General features: G+C 39.4%; 1 protein-coding gene across 3 annotated transcripts in view; it reads left to right on the top strand.

Annotated features, from left to right (window-relative positions):
- The window catches only part of tox2 (TOX high mobility group box family member 2), a 115,580-nt gene that overhangs the window by 11,677 nt on the left and 80,174 nt on the right, over window positions 1-23,729 (top strand). Inside the window, exon 1 of one of the 3 annotated variants that reach the window (XM_067586806.1) lies at window positions 6,359-6,947. The exons of 1 other annotated variant lie outside the window; for it this stretch is intronic. In XM_067586806.1, coding sequence (XP_067442907.1) covers window positions 6,855-6,947 — 93 coding nt within the window. In that variant the 5' untranslated portion in view covers window positions 6,359-6,854. Of the gene's footprint in view, window positions 1-6,358; window positions 6,948-23,729 lie in introns of those variants that run through there. One more of the 3 variants, XM_067586809.1, reaches the window with a different exon arrangement.

Raw genomic sequence — 23,729 nt, 5'->3', positions numbered from 1 at the left:
TATTGGGTGAGACAGAGCTCTAGTCCTCTCTGTTCAGTATATTGTTGAAACAATTTTGACCTTCAACATATTTTACTCATCTACTGGAATTTTATACTTTTGTTTCATCACTGTCTTTCTTTCTGTCATCATCTCTCTCTGTGGTGATTCTGTTTTAAGACTTGGGAATGTGAAAGGCTCCAGTTAAGCTTCAAATGCCCCCCCCACTCCCCTTGCCCCCCCCACCACCCCCCCTTTCCAATGAGATGGAAACATTAATCAATTAGGTTGGCCCTTAAAGGATCTGAAGGAGATGAAGCTCTCCTCTCTCTGAAAATGAAATGCCACAGACTTTTAAATCCAGTCAAAGGGCATTTTTCCCAATCTTGCTCTTCTCTTTTTCCCTCCCTTTCATTCCCCACTCCCTGTTTCATTCATCTTCCCTCCCATCCCCCTCTCATTTCTCATGTGCAACACAAGTAGAAGGTCGGAGAATGAGAGGATGATGAAGAGGAGGGTTTATTCAGGAGTGGATGAGGGGATGATGGGCCTGTGAAAACATGAATTGAAATAAAATTTTCTGTGGCTGTATCTAAAGGCTAAGAATCCAATTTTTCTAATTGTTTTGCATCAAACAAAATACAGCTGTTCCACAATGTTACCCCTCACGTCCAAATCAAATTTAATATTTTTATTGTTAAAATAATTTGATTGTTTGGACTCTTTGTGTTTCTGATACACAGACAAGTCAGATCTCAGCCAGTCATATATTACACTTGACATGGAAATGGTGTGACAGATATAATCTAATAAAATGTCATACATCTGTATATGAATAGTAAATATTGTATGTGGTTGGTTTGCATCTGGTGGAAATGCAACAGCAGCTAATTACTAGTATGGAAAAGGGTCACGCAGAGGGTGGAGCAGACTCCATGAATGGCAGTTGTTTCAATGGCCGATTGTCCAAAGGAACAAGAGATAACATAGTCTCATTATTGAAGGTCAGTGGCTAGAAAAGGTTAGCAAAGGTTCACCATTGAACAGCCCTTTGTGGTGCGCCTGCCACGGCCTCACACAGAATTTATTCACACAAGCTTTTGATACAAAACTCAACTGTGCTTTGGTAAAGAGAAGTGCAACTTCTGCAAAGCATTCTTTGGCACGTAATTGTTGGTATTCTGGAAGTGTCATACATTTTAGTTTATTTGCACATTTTAATTCTGTTATGCCAGAAAATGTTTCTGAGTCTTGCCTTTGGTTATTTTGAAATGTCTACACCTTCCTTGATTTAGTTACAGGTTTTCATGTACAGTACATCTTTACTCTCAATGGGAAGGCTCTCTTTCTGCAAGAAAATGCAGAAATATGATCTCATAGCGAAGCAAATAAAATTTACTGAGGGTCAGTTGCACTGGGTAATAAAATATTCCCAGACAAGAATGGTGTCCTTTGTAAGGCTGTGGTCAGTGTGTCAGTTTTAGGAAATATGAAGATACTAGCTCTGTTTATTGCCTCTGAATTCATTATGATGCCTTGTTACCAGGATCATATCAAACCCTGTCATGTCATAATTTCCATTGTTTCTCTTTACAATACTTTCGCAGAGTCTATTCAAATTCATTTTTCTTGTTTTCTGTTTGTGATCACAGGAGTTTTGAACAGAATAATAGAAATTGTTTGACATGCATTGAGGAGAAACAACCAAACTTACTGAGCTGAATGGTTTTCATCCAACATATTAAGGTAGTCAGAGTTGAGCGGAAATGTGAAAGTGAAAAATTAAGCACCTAAGTACCAGTCTGATTTAGCTTAGATTGACATAAAGTGAAATTCATTGTACGAGTCAAAGGCAAATTCATCTATAAAAGGCATTTACAAAGCATTTTGCAAGCTGCTCCATCACAAAGTGATTCACAGAACTCAAATGACAACAAATCAAAGTAAAGGTGAGTCTTTTCAGCATAATCACTTTCCATGGGTTTGATTTTTTTTTCCACAAATTTGCTGCTTCTGTGTAATACTGCAAAAACAGTGTGTTTTTTGTGTAAATTATGGTCATTAATGAGTCATCTCTCTGCTTAATGGACCTACGTATTGAACTATTTCCTGTTTACCCTTACTTTACTGTTTGCTGTACTCAGGACAACCTTATATGGAAATACTACCAGCAGACCAAGGCAATGCTGTTACAACATTTACATTTGTGCTACATTAAATCAGACAAAAAGGTAGCAACATTTAGGACTCCAAATTCAAGTTAAAAGCAAAAGAACCTGGTGCAACATCCATGAGAAGAAAACCTCATACTACTCAGATGTTAGTAAAGAAAGTACTCAAACTATAAAAGTTCTGAACCTGAAAGCTTTGACCTGTTTTACAAAAGAATATGCATTAATATTTTACACAAAATGACCAACAATGGAAGTCCTGCAGTGTCTGACGAAACTGCACCTTGACAGCTTCACTTCCCATAACTAGGGGGGAACTGACGGTCTTATTATAGTGACATTAAATAACACTTGCATAACTCTGCTTATTTGTTACAGATGAGAGAGTAGGCTAATGTGTATTCTCTCGTGTGATGGAAGAGGAGGAGAGCACTTAAGAAATGCTGAATTTAGCGTACTGAAACACACAGTGTCTGAGGGTTGTTTGTTGACAGACACCTCTCTTTTTTTCTGCTTCTTATTTTAATAATTTTTTAATATTTTTACATGAATGCAACACAGTCATAAAGATTTTTACACTGGAGTCCTTAAACTCCCATCCTCTGTAAATCACTACCATTCACTTCGTCAGAGACATCTAATTCATAATCTTAGAATTATTTTTATCATTGAAAAGTGAAACGTTCCTAATATTTTGCCCCCCTCATGTGTGTTAATGGTGTAGACAAAGTATTAGGAACACTTTTCAATATAATGCACTCCAGTACACCACCACCACACACTACGACCTCAATAATAAACATAAAGTAGAATTATCACCTTTCTGACAATGTCAACTGAAACTGAAAATGTATAAGCTTTATAAAAGTAGACTTTATGGCAGAGCTGTTGTATTGGATTGCATTTGATTGCACAGGTGATCCTTATAAATTGTATAATACATATAACATGTTATGATTGTTTTTTATATATTGTTTCACATTGAAGTATGTTGCACTGTTTCACTGCAAGAGCAGAACAAGACAGAGGGAGTATTCTGCTTATACTCTCTGCTTTTATGATGTCTACATTGTCCTGCAGTAAATAAAGTGTTCATCCAATATTTTCTGTGATGATGACTATTTTTCAGTCACAATCAATTTTAAGCCAGCACAACAATTACAGCATAAAATTGGTGCTCTCTTCTAAGGGATCCTCGTTTTTATGTGATTTAAAATGTTGTTTGAAAAACTGACTCAAGGGAAAGTGCACAAATGTCTCATAATGTGATAAAAGCACTTGCTAATGATATACAGTGATGTAAAACGAACAAGCGGAGGCAGAAAATGAACAAAAACCCCAGTTTCACTGTGTCTTGAGATAGAGGGAAGAATTATTTCTTTGCTGTTGTTTATCACTCATTGGTAGTAATCAGTGCACATTTCCATGTGGAGGGAGAATTAACAGCTCACTTAAATGCAAGAGGAAAGATCTAAAGGGCAGAGTAGAAAGGGAACAAAATGTTTCTGTCTTTGACTTAAACCACTCATTAGTAAATGTTTTGTTTCAAAGTAAAATTGTACAGCAATTAAAGAGAAAGTGACATTTTCTCTCCAAAGTTGAGGGTTCCTATAAAAGCACAAAGCATTTCCTTTACAAAACCACCCCCCAAAAACAAATATTTTTTGAAACTGAGTTGTCACTTCTACAAGTTATATTCTTACAAAAGGAAAATTAGTTATCAATTTTCAAAAAGTATAAGATTACTTAAACTTAAAGTTAAAAAACAGTACTGCTGACATCATCTAGACGTAACCCTTAATGGAAAATGTTTTATATTTTCCTCTCATTTCCCGGTGCTAGGAGGAGAGCTTACCAAAGCAATAAAAAGTGTTTGTTCCGCTAATTGCTCTGAGTGGATGAATGTATTTTAAGAGGGTATGCTAGATGATATAATTTGCATAATAATTTGTCATCTCCCCTTTATTTACATGTTACACAAGTCCCTACTTTGTTCCACCCCCCTGTCTCAATCTTTACCAACATCCTTCTCTCGCTTCCACCTCTTTTTTTTTCCGTTTTATCAAATTTCTCCCACCCCCACTTTTTTTTTTCATCCCCCATCTTTCTATTTCTATGCCATAATTCCCTCTCTGTCTGGCCAACACAAAAACTACACACATTCCTTTCCCATGAAGCCATGAGTCCGCTCGTGCCAGAAACCCCTGTGTAATGTATCTTCGGCTGTAACAGTGACAGAGAGATGCTGTGAACAAATGACAGTAAGAGAGAGAGTGAGAGACTGCTGGAGGAGAATCAAACAGACAGCGACACAGAGGTACAGAATGAGAAGAAATCGGTATCCTTGTGACAGTTAACCTTATGAGCTTGGAGTCAGGACAGCCTGAGCTGGCAGACGATGGCAGATCGCCACAGCAAGCCCACGGTGAGACCCATCTGTGCCTGGTATTAAAGCAGGCTCACACCCCAGGGCCAGAGCCACCACGCCGTGTAATAGCTACACTGACATAGGCATAGTCCTGAGGGGGCCAACAAGTCACCCACTGGGATGACAATGGCAGCTTGGTTAACACACTCTCACACAAAAACTCCCACGCATGCACCAAAAGCTCAGAAAAAGAAGAAATACACACATGGGTAACAATGCATAACTTACACGTTGCTCTGCCCTCGCTAAAAACGCATAAGTGACACTCTCCTACACATTCGAGTGAGTACCTAACACCCCTCCACCCCTTTCTTAAAAGCAGTGTGATACACATTTGGCCATGAGTGATGGTATTTTCCCTCTCTGCTCCTATTTGAAGCTCTGCTTGGACATTGTTCTGTGCTTACATCCTGTTGTGTCTGCCGCTGTGTGAGTGTGATTTGCGTCCAGGTGTGTGTAAATGTCATTGTGTGGGTGTATGTGTGTGTGTGTGTGTGTGTGTGTGTGTGTGCGTCTATGTGAGTGTACAAGGGTCAGGACTAGAGTACAATAGCAATGTATATTATCTGAGCCATGAGAGGTCTGCCAATTCTCAGTGTGTATTCAACAGCCTACTGACTTGCCGACATGCATTCAAATTATCACAGGAGGCAAAATGTATGATTTCGAAATAGATGTAGTCAGTAATAGGTGAAACAGAGAAAAATTATAACTTGGCATGAACATTATGGCCTAAATTACACCAGTATTATATATTGTAACAAGTCTTTTGACTTGTACGGGATGACGAAACACAAATTCATGCATTTGTGAAAATCGAATTAATATCTTTCCTTTCATTAACAACCCCTATTGTGTTGCCTTACACTGGTCACCAATAGCAGGTCATATTTTACCAGCATTCCTGTTCAACATTCAATTACTATATGAAAAATATATAAATAACTACACATGCATTTGCCCTTTTTTGTCCCTCCTAATGTCCACAACTGCTTTTTTTCTGTTCTAAAGGGGCACTCCACCATTTAAAAAAAAGTTATTATGGGAAATGTAGGATCCACCACTGTTTTTGGAGCTTGACTCATACTACTGGGGATTAAAAATCGGAATACAGTATGTGTTATCTTTGAAAACTTTTGGATCTTGACTAGTATGATTTATTTCAGCATGTAAATGTAACATAAATGTGGACTCCTTAATCCGTGAGTGGACACATCCTTCTATTGAATTTTTACACCAGTTTAATGTGGAGGGAGGACCAGAGGCGATTTAATGTTTTCAAAGTGAGACTGACGACACTGTCTGAGTTAATTTACAAAAAACACTCAAATTAGACCAATTTTGACACCAACACTTTGCATGTGTGTGTGGAGCTTTTCTTATCTTATTCTTATTGTCCGTGGCATAGATTGTAAATTGTGAGGTAAATGTGTTTAATTAAAACTGACTTACTTGTTTACAGATGCTGAAACTCAAACCAGTGTTAAAATAACTTCAGATATACTCACATGTGTAATATTATCATCAACAGCAGAAATGTAAGCCTATTAAATTTTCTGTGCATGAAGCCCAGCACTTCGCTGCGTTACGAAACCACGAAAATAGTGGCTCAATCCCGCCAATTCAAACGCAACTCGAACTGAGTTGAGGAAGAAGTCACTCTCCACGACACCCTTCCCTGTCAATCCACCCCAGACACAATGCCATGTTCCTCCTCTGACCGGTAGAGGTCGCAGCATGGCAGTCACAGTGGCCGGGAACGCATGGATGGATATGAGCGCTCCCACATGACAAAGCTACAGCGCGTCTGGAAACCGGGAACGGAGGACGGGCGTTTTGGAAGAAAACGTCGACAAGATCAATCCTGCACCTTCACCTGCATCACAATCATCACTTGGCTCGCTGAAAAACAACTTCAGTGAACGTGTTGGGTTTTTTCTTTCTTTTATCTCATGAGATTTCTGAGGCGAGCAGCTCCCCTTTGCTTCTCCCTCTTTCCAAGTGAACTTTATAGGGATGTTATTTCAGAGCATCATCTCGCTGAATGTCCACATAGTGCTGAATTAGGCTAAGTGAAGGGCGGATATAAAGAGTGAACGAATCTTCTTCTACTTTTTGTTCGGTTTAATACACAAGAGAGAAAAAAAGAGGGAGAGTGAGGGAGTGTGTGTTTGCTAGAGAGAGAGAGAGAGAGAGAGAGAGAGAGAGAGAGAGAGAGAAGTCGCACAGGTTTTTTGGAGCTACGCTTTCATGCCGTCAGTCTTGCGGACTCTGAGATGGACGTCAGATTTTATCCAGCTCCCCCTTCAAGCGTGGGTTCATGTACGTTACCGACTGACTCCGGTTTGGACTATTACCACTCCAACAAGGTAAACAATTATCTCTACTTTACGAGCTTATAGTCGGTCAGATGTGCAGCTGTTAAGTGATGATGCACGCGCGCACAAGAACATTGGTTACACATGGTGGCCTATATGTGATCAGGCGCAATGTGTTACTATCAGAGACAAGTGCTGCACTTTTAAGTTAGAGAGTGAATCGGTCTGCAAGGCTGCATTGTCATTTAACTTTGTTTCATTTCTGTTGTGCTGATTGTCCTAAACTCTACAGAAAACCACACATCACGCACCTGCTCTAAGCTTGTCCACGCGGTGTTTTCATTTAATCAGAATTTGCTAATGTGTTCATCTGGATAAACTATGGGTGCGTTGTACTGTAGCTGTCCGGTGAGCTGAGTTGCAGCGCACCACTCTCTCCAGCGCACTGGAAGTGCTGGCGAATGCTCTCTCTGAACAAACTGGACACATTTTTAAAAAACTGAATATATGTCAAGCAGCAAAGTGGCCACTGTATAATTTAAACCTTTCCAGCCTAACTGAGAAAACACAAGGCTCTTATCTGCTCCACACAGGTTCCCACATGGGTCAATGCGCAATTAGTCCAATAAACAATTATTGCGACTGCTTCTTAATGTGATAGTAACAGCATGTTGTGAGTCGGGGCTATTTGTGATGCTCTAAGTCTATTTGTGATGCTCTAATGGATCGTGTAGCCTGTAACAGACCAGTTTGCATATCATTTTCTCATATTTTTTATGACTGAATGATAAAAGTGTTCATATGAACGAGGCTAAGTCATCAGTGTCTTATTGCGCATTCATCCAATCTCATCTGACGCACATAATAACTTTTTTTAAATTTAAAAACATTTTTTTTTAGGAATTAATTATTTATCGGCGACCTCAAAAGAAATAATCCATAATGATCCTTATGCTTATGATTAAAACTCACAAGGACAAAATACTGGATTAGTTTTTGTGTTCCTATGAACAAGGGCAAGAAGTTGCGATTTGCACTTGCGTTTTTACGCACGAAATCGTATCCAATATTCATAGAACCCTAGACATTTCTATTGATACATTTAAGTTGCAACGGTACCAAAATGAAATATCATTGTAAAGCATCTATTTGAAGGAAAGTACAAGAAAAATAGTGTGCATCAGCTCCATTTGGATAGCTAAATATTGCCAAAATTCCTGAATTATGTTGTTATTGATATTTGTGTTGAATGTCATGGGGCTTATGTAAAGAGATCACTTTTTCACTGGTATACTCTCTTCATGTGCTGTACACTTGGCCATCAGCGGTGCTGACTCTTTGCTTTACCAATAAAGGTTTTGCATTTAGGCAAATCTGCTGAATAGTCCAAGATTACAAGTCACAAGCCTAGTTGTTTATTTTCCTGTGGTCAAGGTAAAACTAGTGTAAACATTTGTCAGTAACTACTGGGCAGAGCTAGAAGAAGGCATTATACTTGCAGCCATTCAAATAGGTTTGCTTGCCTTAGCACCTGGAGGGGAGCCAGCAGGCAGTTAACATTTGCTGACGACAAAGTGAAACATTATAGCACAGTATAATATTTGAATTGTTAATCTCATCTGCTCATACACACAGTCACCTGTATGTATACATGAACAACACACGCAGTCACACAGACACACACTCCCACATCCACAGTATCTCCCTCTCTCTCTCTCACACACACACACACACAGCTGCACACACACACACACTCCCACACCCACACACTCACTTGCAGAGAGGTTTGAATTACAATACACAAGTCCTTTACATTGACTACAGTCATTCCTTCACCAGTAACCCACTAACTCCAACCCTTCAACTCTAACACAAACTATTCCTAATTCTGAATTTCACCTTAAACCATTCTTCAAATCAGCTCATTAATAAAGAGAGGGCACTGAAGGGCTTTTGTAATCTTTCTGAGCTTGTGATAATGTTACAACATTTACACTTGTGTGTGTGTGGGTAAATCTAGCACACACACACACACACACACACACACACACACACACACACGTATAGGCCATGTCTCAGGCCTTGTAGCGTTAACACAATGAACTGTACCAGTTATCATGATTCAGTGAGCGTAGTGGTTGTTGGCCCGGTAAGAAGCAGGTTTTGAGTTTCAAGGACAGAATCGTATAACATTGTCATTACTAAAGTAACAGCTGTGACTAAGATGTAAAGTGACACATTATCTGTATCACACGGCTGCTACTACACATAACTGTTGAATAATGATACAAGAGCTTTATATGACGTTTTGGCAATAGTTCATCTTTATGGCGGTCTCATTTCAGCAGCAGGATGAGCCTCCTTGTATGGGTTGACCCCCTGGAGAAGGAGTGTGTTAGCAGTGCCATAGTGGTCCAGTGATACTTCAACTGCAACTAATAACTGGGAAATTTGCAAAGATGATAAAAAATATTATTTTTCCTTCTTGCACATTGCATTGCATGCTAATTGCTTGATGGTTTTTGTAAGATTGTTTCATAAGAAATTGAAAAGATTATTTTAAGTTGAATTATAGCAGTTTTTCATTACATGTAACTGTAGTTTAGACCTTCGACAGCACAAAAATCACACATTTGTAAATGATTCTTAGTTCAAGAGCTGTACACATGGGAAACGACAGACTCAAAAGTCACAAACCTTCACATTCTAGCCCTGTTGGAAGGTGTTGATTTACATTTACACTTAAAACAGGCAGAATATAAATATAGCTTATGTGAAACTCACCAGTGTGATTATTCATTACTGTACAGTATTTAACAGACCAACCAGGAAGTGAGCATAACAGTAAGTGGGACAGTCCATATAAAAAAGCCCATCACTTCCTGTTCTAGTGGTGTAAACTCAAAAACGCATCTATTTCTGTGAGTGACTGTTAGACTTTGTGAGAATTATCACTCATATGTTTTTGTGTGTGTGTGTATATATATACTCGAATGTGTTCTGTTTTCTAACTGAAGGGGTTAATAATTGAGGAACGTAAAGAATGTGTAAGTTGAAACTGGTTCGAGTTGATCGGCTGCATTCAGACTGACGATTGATTGATGCATGGCAGGAATATGGATCAGACTGACAGGATACGTCAATACCACAAATCTATGAATGCACTTGACCTTTGAATTTAGGCAACGATTCTGCTGCAATTCAACATTAAACATCAACAAAATATGTAACAATCATAAATCTTTTAATCAAAAGGTGATTGTGACTTTATTTTTATTTTTCTAACCAAAATCTGATTCACAATCATAGCAAACAAAGATAAAAAGGTTATGTAAGACAGAAGTGCCATTGTGCTTCTTTACACATCGATTTCAAATCGCTTGATAAAACAACCTGTGCGTCCACATTTCAGAACAATGCAAAGACAAACACATGAGAAAAGCATCGATTTGTATATTCGCTATGAACCCCACGGCACTGTTGCTCTTCTCAACTCCATCCAACTAGCGTTGTCCTGCACTTGCACAATCACCGTGAGTCATCTCTACTTTTCGCCCAAGATTTCTCCTAATCTTTTTGAAGCCTCTCTGTATCTTTCCTCGCTGAGTGGGAGGCTTGTTTGTTCAGCGTACACTCAGCTGTGTATACCAGCGCTGAAGGCCACTTCTTCGCAAATGCCTGTTTTAGCGGGAGACTATTTGTCAAATGCATTATGACTTGTGCATACCCTCAGGCAGAATCACTCCGGTGAAATGAAGTTGGATAGATTACTGTAGCTGTTCCACTTTCTCCTCATCCCTCTTCCCTCTAACAGCACGGTGCCCAAGAGAGAGGCTCTCATGTAATTATACTGTAGTTATACTGTTGGTTTATAATCCAATGGTTTGCAGATGTTATTCTTTACATAGTTGTTCCAAGTTACTGTACATTATTTATATACGCTGTAGATGTTTTCACCGCAGTGCAGAGCAGATATTTTATTGATACACAGTTTGTGTAGTGCAAGTACTTACTGAAGTGATATCTCAATCAAAGTGTTACTGTGTTTGAGTACACAGAGGAGGACTTTATGTGTGCATGCGTGTGTGCAGTGCATACCTAATTGCTAATATACCTTGAGGCGAGATGTATGAAACGTTTGAACAAGATAACCCTCATTTATACATCGATCCAAGAATTCCCACACGTTATACTTTGTAATTCCTTATTGTACATGTCTTTATGAATGAAAGAAACAAGCGGCTGACATTTTGTCCACACAAAAATTAGGCCAGTTTTTGCAGAGCACGTACCATCCCTTTTCAAGTGGTCTGTTCCATTTCTACCACTATCCAAATCACTGTATTAGTCATGGGATACTTCAAAGTATGGACAGGCGAAGGTATTTTCCATGTTGAATTCTCAGAATGTGTTTTTTTTTTTCTGCCTCTCTCCTCAAAACATGACCGTAATAGAAACAGAAAAAGAAGAGTTATTCCAGCAGTACCTCATTCTGTACACAGAGGGAAGTTAATTACATGGAGGCAAGCATTCTTGGGTCGACAGCGTGGACTTGGGGTTTTTCATTGTGCCCATTCATAACATTCTGCTGACTGGCCAGTCCGACTTGCAATATCCCAACCGTTCTCACTGGGAAAATGTTAACCCATGCATGGCTCAAATGCACACCAGAGGGGGAAAACGCAGCCTAAGCTACTGAAAGTGGTAAGTTTATTGTTCTAAAGCAGTTCCAGGCAGTTAATTCAGAGCAAATAATAGATAACATAATACAGAGTCATGGAATGAACATTACTTTTTTTATTTTTTCTATATTAAAAAAAAAAAAATCATTAAACAGTTCACTTTGTGAAGTTTGCTTTGGTCTAACCACATCCTGGCCCTATTCATAATCAAGTCTGTCTGTCTCACCCACCTCTCCCCCCCTTGTGTCTAACTTCTTCTCTCATTTACCTTCCCAGCAGCAATGTCAAAAGGTTATGGAGGGAAGCTGGATCGCCTGGGGCTGATAGTGTCTTTCAGTTAATGATAAGTAGCTACAGTGTTATTCTCTGGAGCAGTGGGGCTTAGATTGTGTTTTGTGCACAGACTATTACAGTAGGAGAAAACTGCACTGCATTTTTTGATGATTTTTTTAGATGATTTCTTTAAAACAAATCTCTGCTGAGTACATTTTCATTCGATTTAGATGGAGTAAATCGTGGATAAGTGAGTTACATACAGAACTTTACCTTTGTTGTAATCTGTTTACGCACCTGGTTAGTTACGATATAGGAAAAAAAGCCCCACATTTCTAAACCTACACGGGATTTCACAGGGTATTTGAGGACAGCAATTGGCTGTTTAGAGAACAGGCGAGGGATGTAGTACTGTCCATAACAGGGATTTACCACCATGGACTTCAGTTTAACCTGCAGGATAGTGAAGGTGACAAAGCCTCAACCAGACTCTGCAGCACTCCCGTTGCTCTGCTCTCTACTTTATAATCTAGACGAGACATGACTCAGAGCTACTAGAGGTGTTAAGAGGGTCATAAGTCATGTGTGGCTGAAAATAGATAGTATAGTTTATCCTGCCTGGTTAGCTACTTAATCACCTAGGTCCATGGAAACAGGCTATTTATGTCGGTGATTGATTGTATTAACGGCCAAGAATTCAGTCATGACAGTGCATTTTTTAAAAACTCTTCTCAATGTACTTTTGTGATATACTGCAGCTATCCAAATCATTTCTATGCTTCTATCACATTCCAATCCGTCAGCCAGTAAGTCCGTTTATTATAAGAAATCTGCTTTTAGGAGAAGACTGATCGCAGGTTTTCAGACTTGCATAGCAAACTGTATGTAATGGGAAACACAGCCACATCACAAGATGTCAGACTAATTCCAATTTTGATGTTGATTGTGTATCGAAGCAGCCCAGCCCCGGCCCCAACTCGTGGCCCTCATTAAATCACATTAACCCTAATTATGGTCACTGCCCCTTGAAACCAAAATACTACAGTCGGGCTTGACTCTTGGCTTCTCAGCTGGAAGTTGGGTGTGTATTTCATCCCCCTCAACTTGTGTAAAGGAGTCCGATGTGCCAAGGCGTTTTAAACTGTCTTCACCTCAGGAGGCCAATGGTTCCTCAGTAGCAATAGCCTTGACTGGCTGCCTGCCTGCCTCCCTCTCTGTCTGTCTGTCTGCCACCCCCTCTCTACCGCCTTCCTCCTTGCAGCCCAGTTTCCTTGTGCTGTTTTATATTCAGTTCTTGATTGGTTGGGGGATGGGGTGGTGGAATAGCATTTGAGAGGTTAGCTGGTTAGTGCAGGGAGGGGGAAGTAGATTTGGGGTGTGTGTAAAGAGAGAGAGAAAGAGAGAGAGAGAAGGGGCTGTAGATGGAGGGAAAATGGAGAGAGATTTTTAAGGGTACTTTATTTTTCAGCTCGCCATTGAGTCTGTAATGTCATTCAACGATGTGGAAACCAAAATGAGCCTTGCCACCAGATGTGTTCCAGTCCAGATAGCGACTTGAAAGACAGACGTTTATTGTTTTAGTGCATTTGGTATGGTTCAAACTCAAACTGCATGAAATGCTGATTGATGGATTTCACTAAAGAATGTGTGTGTGTATATGCATGTGTGTGTGTGAGAGGAAGAGAAAGAGAAAGAAAAAAAAAGAAGGAGAGAGTGAGTGAGAGAGAGAGGCATCTGCTTCATGTAATTTATTTAACTATTTCTATGTTCTGCTCTGCCTGGTGATGAGAAGGTAAAATTGACTGCGCTACAGTAGAATTTCAAAGCAGATTTTCTTTCTATCAGCAAACCAATATGGAAAAATACAAGCCTTACACTAGTTTCTCTTTGATATCTACAGTATGTGGTCTTGATGTTTCTATAATGGATAAAGAAAATAGATAAAAAAATACTGCTTCAGTAGCGATAAGAATGGTAAACATACTGTACTCAGCAGCAAGACAATATGTCATAAATTTTTTGCATAGTCGGCTCTGTTTTTTATTTGAACAACAAGCCAATATTAACATTCAAACTGCTGTGACCTTCTGTTATGTAACTTTATATCTTTGCTTCACCAAGGGCAACAACCAAACTTATTGTTGTTGCTGACATTTAGCATCATCCACATGCATGTGGTTTAGACTGTAGGTCAGGAAGTGCGCAGCTCACTCTTTTCTGCAACAGTTTCAGAATCCCTATTGTGAACTACATGTCCTCAATTATCATACAGTAAAGTTTTTGTTGTTCCTCTTGTTTTTACGATTGAAGTACCAGCATGCCAACCTGGATGCAACAAAGACATAACATTTTCGTTGTGTTGAAATGCTGCAATTCCCCCAGCAAGAAAGCTGATCTTCATTAGGATAATTGCTTCATTTCATTCATAAACAAATAGACCACAAAGTGATTATTCTAGATGCTGGGGATTATGAGTGCAGTTATTGGCCTTGGCAGATTTGTGTAAAGCAGGCTTTGGTACATAAATTAGCGTAATCATTGTACAAGAAAACCATATCAACATTTCAAATAAGCACAGACGGAGCTCATCATGTCTCACATTCACACTTGCCACTCTGCAGAGATCTCACAGTTCACCCAACAATTTGTTTTTCATTTAATCTCTCTGGGAATGGTATATTATTGTCTATATGTTTTGGTAATATCATGATATTTTTTCCGTCAAGGCTCTACATGAAATGGTGTGAGAATGCCGTTTACTCTGTGAGCAGGAAATGAAACACTAAGGAGAGGAAGGAGTGGAGGGGGAGGGGGGTTGGGTATGTGGGTGGGGTGGGGGGGGTTGTAGTGCTTGGATGGTGGGGGGTAAGGGCGATTTTTGGGCATCTTGACAGGTCAGAGTGGCTCAGTTATGACAGGTTGTGGACTTGAAAGAACATATCTGTTCTGGGTATCACAGGTTTGGAAGGCACACTGTTTCTGTCAGCCTAAGGGAAACCTGTGAAAGCACCTAATTACCCATCAAAATGAATGATTGGAAATTCATCATCAGCTTTTTGTGGGAGACAGCATTCATCACTCCCACTGTTGACTCAGTCCTTGTTACATGGGAGATTTGTGTGAACTGCTAGACTGACAGCTGTTCCAGGTACAGGTTATACAATTTTGGATTATATGAGAAGCACTGAGAATTTGCCTGTCAGAGTTGCAACACGGCATGTGGTTTACTTGTTGGCATTCCAGTCCCCTGGCTCCACTCACGATGGGTGGAAAAGGTCGGCGAGAACGGTGTGATCAATCAGATTCTATAGGAGAAATGTATAAAAACACTGATAAACATAGTGTCCGCTGTCGAAGAATGCAGCTGTCGGGTGTATTAAGAGAGGTGCGCAAGCCTAGGCAAACATGAGCAGTTGTCTTAGCGTCCTGAGGCATGTCCTGAGCAAACAGAACTGAGATGGCTGGTTCAGGTCCATACACAGAGACCATGGGCCCACTTAGTACACACACACACACTCAGAGACTCTCATAGGTAGACACACACACACTCATACATGCAGATGCGAGCATGTCTGCGCCCGCGTAGCATAAATAAACACAAACGCACACGTGTACGCACACAAACCACAGAAATGCTCTTGTGTTATGCGGCTCCAAACCCACTGCTGTTGTGATTACTTTGTACTACTTTACTTTGTAGTATGAATTTTTTTAAGGATTGACAGTTAACCCTGTGATCATACTCCACACATTCAATAAACTGTGAGTGTGATCACAGTCATTACTTTGGAAAGATTAATGTTTGAGTGTGTGTATCAGCTAGATTGATTAGAAAGACAGGTAGGCTTTACTTGTTTGGCTTTTTTGGTTTCACAAATCTAGTTGCTTCCCACTGTAATTGTCATTTTCAAACCATACTCTCTTATCTCAAGTAAAATTCTCACACATACAGTATGATGGGACATCATTAATGAGGGCTTGATAACACCCAAAAGTTGTATTTTCACAAAATATGTTTGAAATAAGTCCCACTTGGGATGAATTAGATGTTTTTTGTCAATAGATTATGTTTGAGTTACTCTAGGATTGCACAGGAAGTCAGTGAGCTGGTTAGGCCACCAAGGATTGGTCCTCTGCCATGTGCCGTTTGTCTCTGTGCCGCACTGAGCCAAGTGTGTGTGACTCCCCTCCCTATCACCACAAACCCACAGTCCCCCCAGGCCCATTTTTGCCTCAGTCTAGTAAACCACCTCTGGCACTTTTGGGCTTTGTTCATAATATTTTCATTGTAGCTCTGCCTTACTTTCCAGGAATTCCATTTGTTGTGTGTTGATAGTCAGTCTTTGCTACCTAGTCATTTTCAATGACAACCCAGTATAATAGTATCAAATAAGGACATTTAATCTTATAGAAGAGCTGCACCCTGTACTTACATGTAAATGTAATTGTATTATCTCCTTCTCTGAATATCAGTGATGAATCTGGTTTGGCATTGCTGTCCTGCAGCTTTTAGCTTCTCAGTTTAAAATCTACAGTCACAAATGCAGAATAATGATTCAGTCATGTGTATAGAAGTTTGATAGTACATTTTATTTAATTTTTTTTTTTTTTTTTAAATTCAAAGCAGAATGTTTATTCTAATTTTGTACCCTCTGTATATTGATTGTGGATGTCCAAAGGTTTCTTTGGGTCTGTTTTAACCCTCAGTATGTTGATTGGTATGTGATGTGTTGGTGCAGCTGAAACTGAGTGTGTTCACTGTGCAAACACAGCATTGCTGGCACTCCTGGTTTCACTTAATCTTTGACACAAAGGCACTGGCATGTGGCTGGGCTCTCAGACAGATTCAGTGACAGAGACAGAGAGAGGGAGAGAGAGGTGTGGCTATGGGTACATAAACAGTGGGATAATTGCTGAAAAGTTGACAGATCTCAGATTTTAAAGCATTTAAACATATTTGTTTTTTCTTTTTTTCTATGTAGACAGGATGATTACCTTTTTTGGGGATTTCTGTAGGCCTTGAACATCAGAGACAGCTATTAGGACTTCCTGAAGCAAACATAGCATCTTGTGACTGATACCATGCCTGGTACTTTGGTCACCTCAAGACCTTATTCTGGATTGTAGTGTACACAGACGTCCACACTACTGCCAGTCTGGATGGATGATTTATTTGCCTGCCATCCCATAATTACCCACCGGGTAGATGGGAGGACCTCTCTGAGATTACAGTTTGTCTTTGCAGTAAAAAAAAAAAAAAAAAAAAAAGGCTGAGAGACTTTAAACGATTTGCCAATAAGCTCTTTTAAAGGATCTTTTGATGTTTTATCAAGGACTGAAACATTAATTGGAAATGTATTCACCATCTTTGTAAAGATGGAAATGGTTTAGAAAACTATTAAATAGATTTTAAAATGGAAAACATTTCTTTTTTTATCCAAATTGTCGTGTTATCTGGGGTTGTGTTCTTAATTACTGCAGTTCTGCTTGTGTGTGCGAAAACGTTACCTCTTTGGCACCGCAGACTGTTGTTTGCAAAGTTTGATATCTTTGAGATGCAGATGCATTGCATTTTGATAAATATCGAAGGAATATTTCACATCAAAAGAATTGTTTCTGTTTTTTTTTGGACATGGCTCGAGGCTATAAGAATGAATCCAAAATAAAAGGCAGTGACCTCTCATCAGACACAGGATTTTGCTGACATCAGTCATGGGTAATCACCAGCTTTTTGGCAGGAGCCAGGCGTTAGTTCTTTCTAGGTGTACACCACCTAATATTCTTTTAATTGACTTCAGAGAAACTGTATCAAGTCGTGCTGATGAAGTTACAAATTGGCTAAAGCAGCTCATTCTGAGAGCCAGATCTCCTTGTTCCTTTGGTTTGGTTTGTTGTACTTTCTGCTGCTCCGCATAATGACGAGGGTGGAAGAGTGGAAGATTTCAATTACTCGGAGAAAGTCAAGGAGGTTGTTGAAGTTGGAGAAATACAACACGGGCTGGTTGCTATGCGGAGATTGCGCCCATTTGGAATGTAATTAAATTGGTTTGGCTGCTTGCCAGTGAAAAAAATACATTCCTTTCTTCTCATCTCAAATGAAAATGTATAGAGTGTTTTGCTGAAAAATACCTGGAGGGAACAGTAGGCTGTTGAATATTTGTAATACAGCTTGCATTGTGCAGTTGAAATGAGTTTTGAGATGAGTTATCCATTGTGGTTTCCCCTTTGACATTTCAAAGGTATGCAGCTTTTGAACCATGGATTTACTGTAATCTTTTTTTTTCTATTATTGATGTGTGGTTGAGTTATAAACTGTAAATTGGCTTCTCTGCCATTTCACTGGCTGCGCCATATCAGAAACCACAAGGCCATGGTGCAGAAACAGACTTTGTAATAATGTTTATATATAGTCACATGTAAACCCCAGTTATTGGTCCCAGTCTACATGTGAAACTGTACAAGACCACTGTTTACCATATAGAGTGTGTGGCTCCTCTGACCCTCCACAAAGTAACATACTGAATCATGTAACAGACTTTATCAACATTTCTAATTTTAAAGAACAAAAAAACATTAGAAGGCATATAGCATGAAAAGTATAGACACTGAGGAATTGCAGTGTATGGCAAAGGTATGAATCTTTGTTGGTAACTCAAAGTCTGTAAAATGTTCTCACATACACTTGGAGAATTTTATGAAGGCAGCAGTGTACAGTGCTGAAATGACACTGCCAGAGCACATTAGACATCTGCTCATAGATTGATAAGACTGCTAAAGCAATGAAACAAAAGCAAACATTTTTACCAAGAAATGTATTTATAATGTTTATTGACTAGCAGATAGATAATTAGATACCTCCTACGTCATCACTTCCTTCCTTTCAACTTTGTTAAACCCAACGGTAATTGACGTTTGAGGTTGTTTTGGCAGTCAAAAAGAACAAAGTGATCTTCCTTTTCTCCGAATGACCTCAGAACAATATGAACCACAAAAAGAAAACACATGTTCTCAGATCTTTTGTGAAGATTATTGGGAATTTTACTGTTTTGCATTCGAGAACTTTCATGGTTTTACTTAAAGCACTTTTAGGTCTACTACTGTAATGACAGCTATTTCTGATCAGTCACATCAGTATGAAAATGCGTTAAAAATGTATTATGAGTGAGAAAGAGGAACCAGCTGATACATTTAAAGCCATAAATGTGAGCTGTTAGATTGTTGTGTGTTTATTGTGGCGTATTAAAAAAAATCCAGCAGCCTATGATCCACTGTTGCCTGATCTGCAAATGGATCAAGCTGCCCAGCCAAGCCGTTCTTACAAAATCAGTCTGGCATGGCGTTATAATAGCTTTTCCTTGTATGTGTCCTGTCAAATCAACTTAGCCTCTTTGGGGTGCTATTTTAGTGTTAGTCACACAGTCGATAGAGGAAACTACAAGTCCTGTGTGCCGCCGCTTGTCCCCAGAGAGCACACGGGAATATACTTGTATGTCCAAAGCTGTAATGCCATCAATACACCATGACACTTTTGGAAACTTTGAAACCAAATCCATGAAGCAAGGCAGAGAGAGCTGCTGAGACGATGAGCTAATTAGTGGGGTCTACCGCTATTGTGCTAATAGCTGTTTGCAGGTTTGTGGGTGCTGTGGCAGGCATATGTGTACGCTCACGCTGCACGGTTGATTTTTTTAGTCAGAGACTTAATCCAACATGCACATGACAAAGCCTGCTAAGTGATTCAAAAAGCTGTGTATCAGTGGAAACAAGGCTCCTCAGTCTCCTCAATGGAACTGCGAAGATAGAGCGAATGGGCACAGACGCATGCCAATAAACCTTCAGGGCATTGATCGTGTGCCATAATGCTTGGCTACTGCCTATGTCGAACGTAAACTCACAACTCACTAAGGTGTTGGATTCTTTTTATGTGGCTTTCCGTGTATGCCTTTCTAGATATGTGAAAAGATGTAAGTCAGTGGTCAACTTTTTACACTGCGTACCACCTCAGAAAATATTTGGCTCTTTAAGTACCAGCATTATGACTGACATTAAGACCTAACCTGTTCAGCTACGCACAGTTCACGCAGGAGGTACTTTTATTATTTATAGTTGACTGTTGTCAGCCACAGCCACGTTGTACAAGGGGCTGAACTGACACTTAAAAACTCTTTCACACAACGCATGGGGCAGCCCCTCACACGAACACACACACGAACACACAAACACACACACACGAGCACACACACACACACACAAACACACACAAACACACACACACACAAACACACACAAACACACAGCAAGTGAGAATATTAAATATCACAACTGTATACCAACAACCTGTTTGAAAATGTTTAGGCTAAATAAATGCTAAAAGTTGGCCAGCATGTTGGTGACTATTGACAACTTACATAAGCCTCTGCAAACACAGACCTGCAATGTCTGGGTCAATCGAGGTCAGCTTCATCTCAGGTTTGACTCAGCATCCACCCTGCTTCTGTATTTCGTTTTTAATACAGCAAGTGAAGAGAAGCCTTTCTTGCACAGATATGTGGTCGCAAAAGGAAGGAGAAAGCGCACGGCCTTGTCCAAAAGTGCAGGGTATTTGCTGTGTTGCTGTATCCAAAAGTCCAACAGTGACTGACTTCTGAAAGCAGACTTCAGTGTTTCATTGTAGGGCAGTTCTATTAATCTCTCCTGCTCACCAATAGTGAAGTCCTTGGGCATTTCAGAAATTTCGATACTGAACGGGTTTGTCATCCAGTTGTTTGTTTTGGCCGTCACTGGGAAATATTCGCTGAACTGTTGTCTGAGCGAGACGAGGTGCGCACACACACAGGATTGAATCGTGGACTTGGACTGTTTCACTTTATCATGTTTTCTTTCCAATCAACAGGTTTGTCTTTCAGCACTGCGTGGTTGGTTTTAAGATGCCGTTTGAGATGCAATGGTTTCATGGATTCATTGCTAAGAATATCAACACATACCACACACTCTTTACTGTTTTAGGCCATTTGCTGCTAGCAGGTGCTGTGGAGACTTCACTGCTGCTGTTAAAGTAGCCACTAGAACTTGTTCTCGGTTAACGGTCATCCACTTCAGTTTCTACAGGGCTACTGGAAATATCCTCCTCCTGATTCACACTTCATTTCCTATTAGTTTCCGTTTGGAGCCACGATTGCATTGTTTTTGAACCATTTATCATTTTAGCTCCCTCCGCTTAGAATTTTGCCATCACAGATTAGCTTGTAACTAATCGTGGATGTTAGTAGACTACGTAGTAGGCTGATATTGAAACAAAAACATTACGGGAAAGGCAAAACTTTTCATTTCAGTGATCTCATGGTTAAGGCATTTTCATTTGTAGTAGTATTTTGAAAGTATTATATGTTTTTAAGTTAATTTTATTGTATTTTTAAAAATATTTTGGAGATTTCTCCTCCTACCACTAGAGGGAATACTACCAGTGGTACTATAGTTTGAGAGCGAGTAATGTAAGTAAATGTGAGAGTGTGAACACAGGTTTTAGTAAAGCAGTAAAATGATGTAGGTTTCTACGATTGCAGCTCTGTAGTTGGGCAAGAAACTAGAAAACAAACAACAGATAGAGAGGAAGAGGAGATGGAGAGATATCACTTTATCTGGCAGACAAAGAGAAAGACGCCTGTCGAGCAATTCTAAAAACTTAAAGAAAAGAAAAAAGAAAAGAAAGAAAAGAGTAGATGAATATCACACATCAACATGGACACAAACACACGCACACAAACCAAACTCTTTCCCAAGCATGCACGTGCTGACATGACACCAACTCTCACTTTCATTTGTGTTCATGCACCTGTTCACACTCACTGTTATTTTCATTACAGCAGACATGAATGTTTGTACCATAGTGTGATCACACGGTTGTTTCCAATAAGTAGGTTGTTTGTCAGTGCAGTCCAAATAGGCCATATGAGCGTTTTATGATTTGCTGTCTGTGTGAGTGAGTTATTGTTTAGTTATGGCTATGTTTAGGGAAGGAATGCGTTTGGTGGAGGCTGGGGAAAGTTTGCAGTTAAGGTTAAAGGAAAAATGTGTGTAAAATTAATTATCTTGATAGTTACAGTATATAGTTTGTCTTTTTTCAAGTAAAGTAAAGAAATATTCAATCTTTAATTGAATATTTTTGGGTTGGTTTTTTTTTGGGTCAAACAAAACAAGAAATTTAAAGTGGTTTTTGAGTACTTGAGTACTTTTCATTGTTTACTGACATTTTGTAGACTAAAAGACCGATCAATTAATAGAAAAAACAATCTACAGGTGAATCAGTAAGGAAAATGATTGTTATTTGCAGCCCTAAAAGAAACCAGTGGATTGTCAGTGATGAGACACAAACCATTAATCCACCCTGTCCCCCACTCTCTTACTTTTCACATTTACAAAACACCTGAAAAGTCAGCTCTTCTGTGAACACCTCCACACTTGAGCCTGTTTAACCTTTTTAGCACTTTGTTGATTGTTGCATTACTTTCTTGTTATTTATGGTACTTCTTATGCACTTGTCTACTTGGAGTTGTTTCTTACTTTAATAATTATTTAAAAAAAAAAAACAACACTAAAAAAATCCCCTCTGTCAAGCACTCTTTCAGTCAGCTACTTGAGATTTTGTACTCTTTGATTGTCTTGCCTTGCTTATAAGTCGCTCTGGATAAAAGCGTCTGCAAAATGACAAATTGTAAATGTAAATGTTACGCCACGTTTTATTTCAGCACTAAACATAAGCACAACTCATTTTAAGCTCTTTGAACAAATGACCAATGTTGTCTTCTACTTTTATTTCTGTGACAGTACTGTTGTTTGGACCAAAAAGGTGTCTCTTGAACAGAAGAGCTGTAGTGACAAAAAAATTGCAAAAATAGAGAAAGAGAGGCAAGAAACTCTCAGTGACACTTTTCTCTTGTTACAATAACATTTCTGTTTTTCTCTTCACTTTGAAGAGATCACACTTTTTCTGCTTTGGGGTCAGGACTTGGTACATCAGCTTTAATTTGTAGTAACTCTTGCATCCTGGTTGTGTGCATTCAGAGGATTCATGTTCTTTGACTTGGCTTTACAACTAAATGAGATTTTTCAGTCGTCATCCGGGCTTGTTTAGTGTATTTGGCATCTACTATTGCTAAGCTTCGCAAACAAACTCAAGCAACAAAGCAACACAAGGGGTAAGCAGGTCTCATGTACGACACCGAGGTGACGGATGAGCTAATTGGGGATTAACAGTTAATAACTGAAAGAGGTGAGACAAGTGCCGAGCCCCTCTCTGTGCCAAAGTCTGCAGTGATATTTCTTTCTTCCTGGTTCTGCTCACCCCTGTTTCTCACCTGCTTTTGTTTCTATCTCCCTGGATTCTCATCCTCTCTGTCTCACTCTGTGAAATCTTTCTTCTCTCCTTTCTCTACCCTCATTTTATTCTGTCTTTCAGGCTGATTCTCATCAGCCTGTATTAGTTGCAAATGCAGAACTAAGTGGCTGTGACAACATTCTCAGATGCTCCAGCTGCCACAGATTTATTGAGTTATTAAAGTAATGTACTGTAATTAAAAATGCTAATTTTCCCTAAATTGTACGCCAGCTTACTTTTTTTTCAGTAGCTGATTTAATTACATGGAAAATGAAACAAGGGCCGATGATTCAATCTTTGCAGCCAATTGCCTCTCCATACAAAAATGAATTACCTCATGATACAGATTTATTGTTCGGGCTACAAAAAGTGAAATGACAGTGAGTTTCTTTTAGATTAAATAATCAGAGCTTTTGCTGTTGAATTGTATCAGCTGTAGTGTGCGCAGATGCTTACTGTATATTTGAGCCATTACATATATTAGTTTTGCTTGTATTTTGTTTA

Source organism: Thunnus thynnus, chromosome 4, assembly GCF_963924715.1.
Source record: "Thunnus thynnus chromosome 4, fThuThy2.1, whole genome shotgun sequence".
In the NCBI taxonomy this organism is placed as follows: domain Eukaryota; kingdom Metazoa; phylum Chordata; class Actinopteri; order Scombriformes; family Scombridae; genus Thunnus; species Thunnus thynnus.
This window is presented reverse-complemented; position numbering and strand designations above follow the sequence as displayed.